Source organism: Eleutherodactylus coqui, chromosome 7 (assembly GCF_035609145.1).
Source record: "Eleutherodactylus coqui strain aEleCoq1 chromosome 7, aEleCoq1.hap1, whole genome shotgun sequence".
Classification (NCBI taxonomy): domain Eukaryota; kingdom Metazoa; phylum Chordata; class Amphibia; order Anura; family Eleutherodactylidae; genus Eleutherodactylus; species Eleutherodactylus coqui.
Genome location: NC_089843.1, coordinates 222,050,489 through 222,065,481, shown reverse-complemented (window position 1 = coordinate 222,065,481; position 14,993 = coordinate 222,050,489). Strand labels below are relative to the sequence as shown.

Below are 14,993 nucleotides of genomic sequence, written 5' to 3'. Positions count from 1 at the left end.
CTACAGACCACCAGTAGAGAGGAGCGTCTGACCAGACTGTTAGGGGGTGTTGGGACCAGTGGATGGGGCACACAAGGTGACCAGGCTCAGGACGCCCCCTACAGATCACCAGTAGAGAGGAGCGTCTGACCAGGCTGTTAGGGTGTGTTGGGACCAGTGGATGTGTGAGGGCACACAAGGTGACCGGGCTCAGGATGCCCCCTACAGACCACCAGTAGAGAGGAACATCTGACCAGACTGTTAGGTGGTGTTGAGACAAGTGGATGGGGGCACACAAGGTGACCGGGCTCAGGACCCCTACAGACCACCAGTAGAGGGGAGCATCTGACCAGACTGTTGGGGAGTGTTGGGACCAGTGGATGTGTGAGGACACACAAGGTGACTGGGCTCAGGACGCCCCTACAGACCACCAGTAGAGAGGAACGTCTAACCAGACTATTAGGGGGTGTTGGGACCAGTGGATGCATGACGGCACGTACAAAAAAAACCCCGGCAAAAATGAGCTATTGCATAGTTTGATACTAGGGCGTGATTCGCTTTTGATTTGGGAGTTATGCTAGAGGGGAAAATCCCCTGTAAAGAGTTATCTCCTGGAAAATGCCTTCACTTGTAAATGATAAAGAAATGTAAAACGAGTCTAACGACTCTCCATTGCAGATTTTGGCTATAGAGTAAGATGTTTCCACCACTGATCAAACTGTACTTTCCAAGATAATTTGATATCACGTAATTGAGAAAGTCAACTCTCATAAAAACTAAGGGAGTATTACGGCAACAAATGGCGCCCCATCGGAAGACCAGAACTATTTACATATGTTTCCATAATTAATGATCGCTTGTATAGAATGAACTTCTGTTATTATGATGCAGCAAACAGCAAGGTGCTGTGTTGGCCATAAACATCTAGGTGCGGGTAAAAAGAGACAAAAGTAGAAGTGATGTCTCTATTTACACATAAGTATTAATCAACACATCGTATCGAGTTACCAAGGCTAAAGGTCCATTTGGACCGGACAAGTGTTGGGCACATACTGGCTGCGGTGCTGTTGCAGGGGAGTTAGTATCGCTGGTTTACAGCAGGGCGGCAGGAGGAGATTTCTCTCCTCGCTCTCCCCAGCCCCTCTCATTGATATAACATAGCGGCTGTTCAATACTGACCGGCTGCTATTTACACTGAACGCTCATCGTCCATCATTTATGCAGCATAAGGGTGGCTTCACATGAGCGTGTGCGTGCATATGTGCGCACCCATGTACACGCAAAAACACGTGTATATGCAGGTCCATACATTGTCTTCAATGGAGCTGCGTCTGCTGCCAGCGGCTCCATTATAGACAATGGTCTGCTAGCACCCTGTAATTGTTTTTCAGGGAAGAGCTTTACATATAAGCTCTTCCCCCAAAAAAACCCAAAACATTTTAGTGTAAAAAAATAAAAATAAATAAAAATATACTTACCTGTCCGCCGCTGCCGTGTCCCCTGCGGGGATGAAGAACACATCTGCCACATGCGGCAGATGTTTTCTTCATCCCCACGGAGAAAAGGAATTCCCTGCTGCACCTGTCACATCTGTGACAGATGCAGCGAAGGAATTCTAAATCCCCGCAGGGAATAAAGAATTCCCTACCGCAGCTGTCACAAATGACAACTACAGTAGTGGATCCAGCTGCCGTCACCCAGTAATTGTTTTTCAGGGAAGGGCTTTAGGTATAAACACATTCCCTAAAAAACAAGGCAATGTAGTGTAAAAAATAAAAAAGGTGCTCAGCCAATCACAGGCAGCTCTCGCCTGTCATTCATTCAGCGAGAGCTGTCTGTGATTGGCTGAGCACTTCAGCCAATCAGAAACAGCTCTTTCAGCAGGCGGTGAGTTTAAATCCTCGCCTGCTCAAAGAACTTCTTTGAAGAGCCGGGGACAGTGCAGAGAGGATGCGGCTGAACCCCAGCAACTGAAGGTAGGTATGTTTTTATTTTTTTTTTTTACACTACTTTGTCTTGTTTTTCAGGGATGGGCTTATACCTAAAGCCCTTCCCTGAAAAACAATTACAGCATGCCGGCAGCTGGATCCACTAAAGCAGCTGTCGTCTGTGACAGCTGCAGCAGGGAATTCTTTTTCCCCGCGGGGGACACGGCAGCGGCGGACAGGTAAGTATATTTTAATTTTTTTATTTTTTCTTACACTAAAATTGTGTAAAATTGTGCTTATATTTAAAGCTCCTCCCTGAAAAACAATTGTATTCAATGGAGCCGCCGGCAGCAGCCGTGGCGTCATTGAAGATAATGCGTGCATTCCCTATGGCGCACGCATGTCCCATCTTTGCAGGCACACGCCTGTAAAGCACGGACATGTGAACACACCATAGGGAATGCATTGGGGCTAATAGATGCGTGTTTTTGTGCTCGCGTATGCACGCACAAAAACACGCTCATGTGAAGCCATCCTAAAGCTGAAGGATGAGCGTTCAGTGTAAATAGCACTGATTTTTACTTGGGAGACATTTGAGGACTGATAAGATACTGGAAAGAATTCTCCAAAAGGTTCTTCTGGTGGTTTATAAAGAAGTTAAAAGGGTTGTCCCGTTGTCAACTATTGATAAGTCATCAATAGTGAACTGCCAGGGGTTCGTGCCCCGCTGATTGTTGAGCTGATGCTCACATGCACTGAATTGAAGAGCAGCGCAAGCTGTTTCAGATCACACATATTCATACCTCTGTGTATCACCCCCTAGCAGATGGATTGGTTGAACAAAAACTTCAGACACGTGTTGAAAAAGGTGGAAGAATAATATGGTCATGGTTGAGACTGCATGTTGCCCAATCTTACGTTTTCTAAAGTCTAAAAGTGAGCAGTCCAGCCCGATTGTGATTCTGACAGATCACATGGTGTGGGTCACATTAATTTGTTGGAGCACACGACATAACCATTCTCGTTGATAAAGAGCTTTGTTACTAGTGCTATTAGCACATGACTGACACGCACATCCTTCAGACCCTTTCACATACATTTTGTGATGTTGTAGCTGTTAAGGTTGTGCATCTGGTACCTGTGATTCTACAGGGTTCCTTGTGCACACCTTCACAGGTAGGGGTTAATTGAGCTGGCTGGGTGTGGTATTCTCCACCAGCCAATCCCCCTCATCTGCAGCAGATAAATACCAGCAAACTCTTGGGAGAGATTGCTGATCATTTTATGTATCACTGCTAATCCCACTCAGAGCTGGTGGTGCATGCTTGTCTGTAGTGTCCCTCTCTCCTCCCCTGAAGACGGTCTGGACACCTGCAGTCCTTGTCTGTCTCATATGCAGACCTTCTCTTCCCTTCCCTTTGATAGATGCAGGCGGCCCGCAGGTTTCTCCCTATCCCTGGGCAGGTGCGGCCCTCAGACATCTGATGTCCTATGTGTGTGTCAGATGGGTGATACCTGACACTCTTCCCTATGTCAGCACGGTGGCTGACTCTTTCCCCTGGTGTGAGGACATTTGTACTATCTATGGTTTACCATCTGTATGCATGTGAGCTCTGGGTGGGGTTCTGGTTGTATGTCGTATGCGCTACCTGCTGTATGTTGGTGTGAACAGTGACTTGTGTTATGTCTGTGCAAGTGCCAGACATGTGCTTTATGTGCAGTCCTGTTCTGTGTTCAGTGTGTGTGAGCAGTGTTGTGTCCTGTGTTTTGTGCATCTCTCCAGGTTCCTGATCAGGGATAGCCAGGTCCCAGATAAAGACAGTGGGGCCAACCTTATTGGGATGAGCACTCCGCTCTTAGGCAGGGGTTCCCCACTTTCCCTGACTAGTAAGGGACAGGGGTCCTTCCATCTCAGCCTGGAGAGGTGCAATATTTTAGTGCAAGTGCTAGGTGAGTGTTTGCAGTTTTAAATGGACAGAATCCCGTGTCCGTACTGAGGAGTGGCGCTTTAGTGCACCGAGCGGACGTAACAGTAGCCTTGTGTCTTCAAACCCCGTCACTAGCAAAACATCCTCTGTCGGCGATGACAAGTGCCGGGAGCTCTGGAGAGCAGCGACAGGGACCCGGACAGCACCAGCTAGGTGAGGATTGATTTTTTTTTTTCAGCATCCTTGGCTGCGTTTTTAGCTTTGCTGAAAACACTGTCAAAAATGCATGACAACGCTGCTGAAACCGCAGCAAATGGAGCGTTGGAAAAAACTCCTCATTTCTGTAAATGCCTCATGAGTGACAACATCGCAAATGTGAAGAAAACCATTGAAAATCATTGATTTCATAACTTTTTGTTTTTACTCAATCTCGCATTGCACAAAAATCGCACGATTCTTTCCCCCGTGTGAAACCACCCTTAGAAAACTCCGGCGGTCTGACACCAGTGTCTTTTTTAGGTTTTTAGGCGTAGTTGTGATTGAAAAAGGCGTCAGATGTCCAATTCCATCTGATTCTAAAAATAAAAATCCAACTTTTCATTCACAGAGCACTTCAGACTTTAGAGGCTTTTTGTGACATTTAGGATTTCAGATGTTTTTTATTAATTTTTTTTAAAGAGTTCCTACATTGACGTTTTTTGTTTCCTACATCACAATACTGTGAAGATCTTCCAAAGTGCAAATCTCAGTGCAGGCATAATGCAGACAGGGAATACTGGGAGAATTCAGCTCTGAAGCCTGCAGTATGATGAATGTAACGCTGTCTTATGCTACAACACAGGATACTTAAACAAACTAAACAAAAGAAGCAAGTTAATCAACCATCTATGTGGATTCATTCTATGCACATTACCTCTGTCATGGCCCTAGCCTTATTCCCCACTCTTCCTTTGTCTTTAGTTTGTATAGTACTTATTCGTACCCAATTCTAGAACTAGAGTGCCTGGTAGAACCCTGGTGTCTCTTCAGGTCTAAACTCTGGAACGTTCTTCCTCCTCTGCTACATGGAGGATTGTGTAGATCAATAAGTGGGATGAAGAATGTGGATTAAGCAGGGTGACCCACATGTTACAGATAAAAGGGGTAGCAACATACACAATTGATACAGACACAGGACCAGCGCAGAAAGGGAAAAAGAAGGAGATTGCAGCTTCACATGTGACACAGACCGGCTAACTGGGAGCAGACAGACACACGACATCTACTTACTATCATCTGCACGAACGGTGAGCAGTGAGGAATAAACAACAGTCAATAATTCAATACATACAGCAACGTGTTACCACACTGCTTAGTATTACTGCCGTCTGCCTTTACCACATTTATTGTAGTTTATTGTGTTCATGTGACACGCTGGGACTGCGCGACGAGGCCAGTAGATTCACTAACTGGATACCAAGTCAGCTCCCATACGGTACAGGATTTAGTTGCATGAAATCTTCTGGAATATATATTATTTGCAATGCAGTCACTAAATAATGCTATTCAGTCAATGAGTGATGCTCTAGAATCATAAATGTATCCATTTAGCCCAGCACACAGATGATGTGTTACAATGTATCATTTCAGAACCATGGTGGCCACAGCTGTTTGTAAACACAGGAACTCAGCAGAACACAAAACAGTAAATCCTCTATTATAGGACTATTTGGGATGGATATGTGGAAATCTTACTGTAGGACCAAGTTTTAGGAAATAATTAATGTGGAGATCCTTCTTGTTTAATATATGTAGAATTGCTGATCAGACTACCAGATGTTACCAAATACTACAGGGGTCACACAGCCAGCAGAACAACCACGGGGCCCCAAATCGTTCATCAGCTTATTAGTCCAGCATAAAGGGTGATTGCTTGATGCTTCCCTGGGATAATGTAATATTTGGGAATGGGTACAGTCACAGCCCTATGTACAGCATGGTGTCGGCGCCCATGGATGGGATGCAGTGATTTCTTGGGTGCATTCATTCTGTTGATCAACAGCAGTCAAGGGTGTCCGGAAATTGGACGGAGTAGCACCTATTCATTTGAAAGGGGGTACACACGGGTTTTTTTTTTCTTGGAAAAATAGTCCAAGTAAAAACAAATCGCAGCATGTCCTATTCTTGTCTGAGAACAGCAGATCAATGTGTGGGGTTCAGCACATAGGATAGCACACAGACAGGATGTCGGAGTGCTGTCTGCTGCCAGTTGCTCCTGAGAATCTCGGGTGCAACTTTTTAACCACCCGTGTGCATGTACCATAAGGCCTTGTTCACATGAGCGTTGTTTTGCGCGCACCTCCGGTAAGTGCGCAAAAAACCACACGTCTATTAGAACCATTATTTTCCTATGGTGTTCACATGTCCAAGTTTTACAGGCGTGCAAATTTGTGAACCTGTAAAAGATAGGACATGCGTGCACTGCATAGGTCCGTGCTGCTCATAAATATTCCCTGCGGGGAGTCCCCTCATCACTGAACACTGTGAAAGCACTGTCAGTGTTCAGTGATGATGGCACTCCCCGCGGGAAGTAAAGAATCCGCTGCCACAGCTGTGGCAGAGGACCGCGATGTTCTCCCATAGCTTTCAATGGGGCTGCTGCTGAGTGCGCATTCACTCTTGTCATTACAGAAGGCACTGAGCATGCCTGACCAGTAAAAAAAAACACGGAGTGCACAGGTCATAGCCCCCGGATACCAATGGAGAACTAAGCGGGGATACCACAAGGTAAAGCCAGATCTCTGCAGCTTTGAGGACAAGTTCGAACATTAAATTGCTAAATTACATGTCGTCACCTTATGAAACATATAACTTTCACTTTGAATCACGGGAACCCCTTTATCAATCAGCGCTCTTACCCTAAACTTGCAGTAAGTACAGAGACAGTTGCATGAAAAAGTATGTGACCGCAAGGATACGCCCGTGGATTTACGCTGAGGGAGTACCGCGATTAAAAACAAAGTGCCTGCAAGTAATCATGGAATTCTGCGGTCTCCATTAATGCTATATTATCGGAGACCTCCTGCGGCGTAAATCCGCGGCAAATAGAACTATTTGTTGTATTTGCTGCAATTTATTTCCCGCTGTTGAAATCTACGGTAGAATTCCGCATGTGAGCACTGGCAGGTAGAAAACAAGTTTAATAGAACCTAATAGCTGCGGATTTCCGTCACGGGAAACGTGGTATAAATCCGTACGCAGGCATTCACCCTTAGGCCTCCCTCACACAGGGCGTTTGCAGAAACGCAGCGTTTTTTGCAACGCTGCGTTACTGCAGATTCCGCCCCGTTTCAGCAGCGCTGGCATACTTCATGCCAGCGTTTTGACTGCGTTTTTAGCTAGGCTGAAAACGCAGCCAAGAATGCTGAAAAGAAAAAAAAAAGTAATACTCACCTAGCCGCTGCAGTCCGGGTTGCGGCCGCTGGTCTCGGCCGCTGGTCTCTGCCACTGATCCGGGCCGCTGGTCTCTGCCGCTGATCCGGGCCGCTGGTCTCTGCCGCTGATCCGGGCTTTCTCGGCACTCCCAAGTCTATTGCCGGAGGCCAGGTTTGAGAACCCGGCCTCCGGCAATAGAGTGCTGTGATTGGTTGTCGGTGCTTGCTCGATGCCCAATCACAGCCCTTCATTGACTGTCTCAGCCAATCAGAGCTTGCCGGCGCTGATTGGCTGACAGTCAATGAAGGGCTGTGATTGGGCATCGAGCGTGCCGATAACCAATCACAGCACTCTATTGCCGGAGGCGGGGTTCTCAAACCTGCCCTCCAGCAATAGACTTTGGAGTTTTGGAGATGCCCGGATCAGCGGCAGAGACCAGCGGCCGCGACCCGGACTGCAGCGGCTAGGTGAGTATTACTTTCTTTTTTTCTACCTCGCCTAGCTGGGACTGATTTTCGGGTAGGACTTCTATTGCAAGCCCTCACCCCGAAAATCGGCGAGCGGTTAACGCTGTCAAAAATGCAGCACCAAGTGTTGCCGCGTTTTCAGCAGTGCTAAAACCGCTGCCCATTCATTTCAATGGGCGACGCAGGGCTGAAAACGGCCAAAAATAGAACATGCATCGCTGTCAAAGCGCAGCGTTGGGAGGCCTGTGTGAGCAGCACCATGGAAATGAATGGGAGTCTTGTGCAGCATTTAGCGCTGGGCTGAAAAGGCATATAAAAGGCCCCGTGTGAGGGAGGCCTTAGGATCACGCTTTGGCATTTCTTACAGACAAACACAACCTACCTAAACTAATCGCACGTTGGAGCGTTCTTTTCTTTCATTGAGCACATTGAGAGAACATCCGCAGCGCTGAAGGCCACAATAAATGGCCTTTTGTGTGAATGACTCCCCAAGAGCTCAGTGACAGCGGGGGTTCAGGTAACGGGGCGTTCTGCAGAATGGGCAAAATGTTCAAAATTTCCTTAACGTCCCTCTAAATCATCGAATTGAACTCTAGTACAATTTTTGGCGATCTGCGCCACCGCTACTTTCCAGCCAGCGTCAGATTTCCACATTACTATTTAAAATGGGAGTGGATACTACATCTCCCACAATGCCCTACTTCTAGTTACTGGGCGCGCTTTCAGGACTGTAAGAACTGAATTTGAATGCAGTGGCCACGCCTGACCAGTAAAACAATGGCGCACAGGTTGTAACCACTGGGTACCAATGGAGAACTAAGCGGAGGGGAGACCACAGGTAAAGCTGTATCTCTGCAGCCGTGAAGACAAGTTATAATATTATATTGTAAACTGACATGTTATCACCTAATGAAGCCCATTTGTCACTTTGAATCGCCAGAATGCTACTTTAACCCTTTCCAATCCAATCTGTATCCTGGTTTTCCTAGGGGGCTTACTCTTTTTCTGCCATTATACAACAGCGCTATCTGCTGGCTAAAGCCAGTACTGCATGAGGTGACACGTTGGATAGGCTCCGACAGCAGAGAGGCTGGCAATATACAGTAAGAGAACCTCGACAGACGTCTTCCAACATCAGAGCTGTACAGCCTTAAATCATAATGTCTTCAGAGGTCAGACGGTGGATTGGAAAGGGTTAAGGAGAGGTACTTGGAGCTCTGGGTTTCACAGCTGCTTTACATTTGAATAAAGGTACACAAAGCCTTGTTGCAGAGTCCTAAGCGCTTGTTCATGACCTGAGCTGACAGTCCAGTCCCCGCTTGGTGTTGACTCCGCGGCCTCCATCCTTATGAGGTCAGTATATGTGTGTAAATGGGCCCTAAGAACGGCTGTAAGTTTCAGCTTTCTGTATTTCTCCCTTTTTAGTTTCATTACTATTTTGCGTTTATTGTATGCCATTTTATTTATTTTTTTTAATCTTTTTTTGTATTATAGTCTAAAAATTTGACATTATGGCTCTGAACCTAAGCCTTCGGGGGTGTTAACCCTTTGATTGTTGGGGGACAGTGTGAGTATGTGTATGCAGGTCCCTTGGCCTTCTCCAAGGGTGGTGTCAGTGAGAGGGTAGGGTGTACGGATTGTGTTGGGGTGTGATCTGTGCTCAATTGGCAGCCTGAGTGGAAGGAGTGTGCAAGATTAACTGGCTGAAATAGATCAACCCCAGGTGGTTGCACCTGAGTTACGAGTTGTGAGAGGACGCACATAACATTGCCCATTACCAGATCATTCCATTGCCAAAGCTGAGAGGCCAAAGCCAGAGCTTCACCAGACACTGAGACATGATGAAAGCTACCTTAGCTCTACTGAAGGAGAAATGGTGAGTCAGGACTTCAATGTGAATAGTAGGGTTGGGTCCTCATCATAGAAAGGGGGGGTAAGCTAATGAAGATGAGGGCTGCTTGTGAAGGTAGTAGTTTTGCTGGTGGTGACTAAATGAGTTCAGATGTTCTGGAGCCCTCCAACAACTGGTCTTTGCGATTTTGGTGCTGTTGCCATTCCACAGACATTAGGCAGTGAGGTCTATGCCCTTAGCAAACTGAGACGAGGCCAAAAGAGACAGGGGTCCACCTGGTTGCTAGAACTAAATCAGGAAGTAGAGCTTAAGGGACTGTAAATTCTTCACCCCTAACCATCACAAATTGGTTTCTACCCCCAGAGTCTCTGTTAGCAACAGTTGGCACATAAATGGGCAGAAGATAACAATTTGTAGTACCAATGCAGCAGGCAGTAATTGAAGTTAGTCAGGCAGAAGGTCAGGACAGGCAGCAAACAAGAAGACGTGGTCAGAAGCAAGCCGGGGCAGTAACAGACAAAACATGAATAGCAAACCTGCACAGAGATCAAGAACCTCATCAACCAAATTGCTCAAACAAGAAGACATGGGGATAGATCCTTAAAAAGCCTGGAACACAATTGAAAACCGGTGCAGTAAATGAGCACTGTGCCTTTAAGAGTAAGTCAGGAGGCGCATGTGGCCATCAGAGGAGAGACATGCCTGCCGAAAACAGTGACTCGGGAGAGAATGCTGTCCGTGGGGGCCTGTAGGAGCGCGTGGCGTTACACGGGGCTTCTCTGTTTTGTTTTTGAAGTTCTGAATTTGTGACATCAGAAAAAACAGAAGGAAGAAAGATAAGGACATCCAATCACGGGTCACGTCTTCTTGGTGTGGTTTTATGCTTAGTGGTCATGTAAGTGAGCCGGTTGCCCCTACTGATAGGTGGCTGTGACTGTCGGCTCCCGTACTTGATGTATTTAATGGAGTTTTCCCATCTCGTACATTTATGGCATATCTTACGGACATGCCATAAATGTCTGATGGATATGGGCCTCACCTTTGGGACCCGCACCCATTTCCAGAATAGGGGTCCCGTCCCCTCATTCAGATTCACTTTGCAACTTTACAGGCGTTATGGTAACAGCATAGACCAACCAGTTTGGTTGTTTCTACAACCCAAGCCACAGTTGGCCGCAGCATTGGCCTGGCCGTTCCCATCTCGAATACTCCTTTATTAGATGTTTGCAGGATATTTGAAACATTATGGCGTACATTTATTTTATCCTATCGTTCTATTTATTGTGTTATTTCTTTAAACAACTTTGCTGAGCAGGAAATGTTCTCAGACTTCGGCATGAGGGGCATTCTGCCATACCAAAGAACAAGACTCCTCTCAGCAGCATGTTCTGGAACAGGCCACCATGGCCAACAATCCATTAAGCCAGTGGGTCCACTGTTGTGTAATACTGGATAGAATACGTTCTTAGGAGAAGTCTGTGAAATGAAGATTCCATATGTGCTGCCTGGTAGGTTCTGCTCCACAATGCATAGTGAGCATCGACACCAGGGACATATCCCCACTCACCCAGAGCCTTGTTCTAGTTTCAGTTGTGAACCCTGCTAGGATCTAGTCTGTATAGACTTACCGTTTGGTCTGTCAGTGGTGGTAATACAATAGTTTTCTCCATAGTGTTCATTACAAGTTTCCAAAGTTCCTTCAAAACACGTTTCAAGACAGTCTTCTCACAAATTTTTGCAAAAAGAGTAAGGCTGAAGAAAAATAGCAGAAGTAGAAATGTTATACAGTATGTAGATCAATATACACCTAGATATAGTAATAAGGAATGTGGTTACTTATATAGAACATGAGGGCTAATGAGCTTATCATCAATACTAATTATTACATACGCTCCTTGTCTTCAGTGTTTGTAATATGATCGGTTTACTGCTAAAGCCCATAAGAGCAGATCTCTGTAGATCACACTGCCTGTTGGCGCACAGCACATTCGTTCAGTGTGTCCATGTATCTTGGGTAGCCGGGCAATGTAACAGATGTGGGCATCTGCTTTTCCTTTATTACGGGGTGATCCCTAAAAGTACATTCAAGTTATTGATGTTTTACATGCCCAGTGGCTAAATCCTATGTCTTACACTCCTTTTTCGTGGTAGGTTAAGAGGACTGTAAGTGGATTTTTCCCCAAGTCATCTTGTAGATATGAGACCTTTTAATGGCTAACAAAAATGCATGCTGTTACAGCGAGCTTTCGTGACATCGCCCCCTTCATCAGGCTAATGAATGAAACTAGTTTTGATTGCACATAATTACAACATACAAATGCAGAGGGGGGAGGGGGCACTCGTCTTAATCTAAATAAATGTTCACACACAGAAATTTGAGGCTTAGAAAAACACAAGACAGTCTGAGCAGAGAGACAAACACTAAATCAGTCCACTGAGCTGAGGAATGCGACAGTTTAATGATGTCTCTTATCTCTAATGCACCACCTATTGGATAGAAACCTTCTTACAATCAATTTCTGAATTTTTATGAGAAAAACAATAAGCAAAAAAAATGATTGCGAAGAGGACCCCCGTCTTGACCTCTTTCAGACCTTTCATATTCCCCAATGCAAGAATCCCGGGCTGAGGTTCATTCTATTCTTGAGGGTGTCAAACATGGCCATAGACTTATATTCCCAAATTCTTCTGTGACACTGTGACTTGAAGTTGTCCTTCAGTATGATAACTCTCATCTGCTGAATGCTATGTCCGTGACCACAAAAATGTTTTGCCACAGATAATTCCGTCTTTTGCTCTCCAGTTGTGTGGCGATGAGATCTCATCCACACTTTTAGTTTTTGTCCTGCTTCGCCGATATAAAGCCCCCCAACAAGACATTTACTGCACTGGATCAGGTACACAACATCAGATGTTGAACATGTGAATGTCCCCGGGATCTTGTGGTCCTGCTGTGTGTTGGGGATCTGTATCCTGTCCACGGTCCGTACAGGTCTGCAGGTCTTACAGCTCCTTACATTACAGGGATAAGTTCCTTTTTGTGTGTCTGAGCGCAATGCACTCCTGATTATAAAATTCCTCAAATTTGGAGGTTGCTTGTAACACAGAAGGGGAGGGTCCGGGAATATGGCGGTCAGACGGTCATCCTTGTGTAGGGTATGATGGAGTTTCTTTGCAGTCTTCCTTACTACCTATAGCTGTGATTTGTAGGTCACTATTAGAGGTACATGACCATTTTTTTCTTTCTCCTTGTATAGGACTAGTTGATTTCTGGGTATCCTGGTGGCTCTGGTGATTTTGTCATCAATTGAGGTGGGATGGTAGCCCTGATTTCAAAATGCCGGAGCAGATCCGGTTGTATCTAATGGCCTAACTGTAGACAATGGACTTTTTGATGTGTTTAGGATGGCAACTGTCCCATCTGAGGTATGTAGATCGATCAATTGGTTTTCGGTACAGGGATGTTTGTATTGAGTTGTTCAAAATTTTTATGGTGGTGTCCAAAAAGTTGATTTCTGTATACGAGTAGCTTAATGTCAGGTTTATGGTGGGTGGAATGCATTGAATCTCTCATTGAATTTTATTAGTTCTTGTTCCGTGTTGGTCCAGATGATTATGATGTCATCAATGTAGTCGAAGTAGGCCAATGTTTTTTGGGGGCAGGAGGCCAGGAAGTTTTCCCATGAAAAGGTTGGCATATTGCGGTGGTATTTTACTGCCCATGGCAGTCCCCGTGAGTTGCAGGAATATCTTTTTGCCAAAGGAGAAATAATTGTGTGTGAGGATGAAACTTGTGAGTTGTAACATGGATTCAAAGGCGACCCCATTGGCCTCAAGGTGCGCTTGGCAGTCAGTCAGTCCATGTTTGTGTGGGATGTTGGAGTATAAGGACTCCAAATCCATGGTGGCCAGGATTGTGCCATCTGGGAGGGGACTTATGGTTGACAGTTTGTTCTGGTTGACAGTGTTGTGTAATAGTGTTGCATTTTCAGTTTCAAGTCCTCTGTTAGTGTGTTCCTTAAAGTTTGTATCTCCACACGGGCCTTTTCCTTGTTGCTGTAGAAGACGTGGATGAGGTGGTTCTGCAGTCCCTCAGAAGTCCTGTAGCAAAAATGTTACCCTCAGACACACAAAAAGAAACTTATTCCTGTAATGTGAGGAACTGCAAGACTTGCTCACATATACTAACCGTGGACAGGATACGGATCCCCAATACACAGGGGTATTACAAGATCCCTGGGACATTCACATGTTCTACGTCCAATGTTGTGTACCTGATCCGGTGCAGTAAATATCCTGTTGGGGGTTTTTTTGTCAGGGAAACAGGACAAAACCTGAGAGCGAGGATGAGATCTCATCACCATTCAATTTGAGAGGAAAAGACGAAAATTACTTATGGCAAAACATTTTTGTGGTCAGGGACACAGCATCGAGGAGATGAGAGTTATCATACCGAAGGGCAACTTCAAGTCACAAAAGAATTTGAGAGTATAAGTCTATGGCCATCTTTGACACCCTCAAGAATAGAATGAACCTCAGCCCGGGATTCTTGCATAAGTGGGGAATATTAAAGGTCTGAAGGAGGTCAAGATGGGGGTCCTCTTCCCAATCATTTTTTGTTTATTGTTTTTCTCATAAAAATTCAGAAGTTGATTGTAAGAAGGTTTCTATCCAATAAGTGGTGCCACTGAGGTAGTATGTCCATCTTCTTATATGCGCATTAGTGATAAGAGATATCATAAAACTGTCGCATTCCTCAGCTCAGTGGACTGATTTAGTGTTTGTCTCTCTGCTCAGACGGTCTTGTGTTTTTTTTAAGTCTCAAATTCCTGTGTGAACATTTATTTAGATCAAGACGAGTGCCCCCCCCCCCCCCTGCATCTGTATGTTATAATTATGTGCCATCCAAACTAGTTTCATTCATTGGTGTCCCGAAAGCTTGCTGTAAAATCATGTATTTTTGTTAGGCATTAAAAGGTATGATATCTACAAGATTGCTTGGTTTCCCTTACTGATGACAATCCCACTTAACACTAATACTAGAAATGAGTATGAAGTAATGCCCAAGAGGTTGCCTGCAGCAAGGAGCAGATCCCTCTAAAAAGTGACTAAAGGGTGAAGACCAAGGACCTCTTGCAGCTACCCAAAGTCAAACCAGTCAGTGACACCGTGGGTCCGCGCTCGCTGCGTCACACCAACACTAACAAACTTAGTACACCTTAAGGTAAGGGTTAAATTTAAATTCTTATAACATATTTAATAACCACATTTCGGTCACGGATTCACTTTTTCCTCCCTCTGCGGTTGTTGCCCACACAAGACGATCATTCTGGCTGAATACTATTGACTTCACCAATAAATTGCATGTTCTTGACAGGTGTCTCGGTGACTGTATCTTGGTTACCATGGACATCAGAAGCTTTCA

General features: G+C 45.3%; 1 protein-coding gene across 1 annotated transcript in view; it reads right to left on the bottom strand.

Moving 5' to 3' along the window:
* The window catches only part of LOC136573203 (protein unc-13 homolog A-like), a 178,161-nt gene that overhangs the window by 32,909 nt on the left and 130,259 nt on the right, over positions 1-14,993 (bottom strand). The window contains exon 34 of the mRNA XM_066574475.1: positions 11,197-11,320. Coding sequence (XP_066430572.1) covers positions 11,197-11,320 — 124 coding nt within the window. The remainder of the gene's footprint in view (positions 1-11,196; positions 11,321-14,993) is intronic.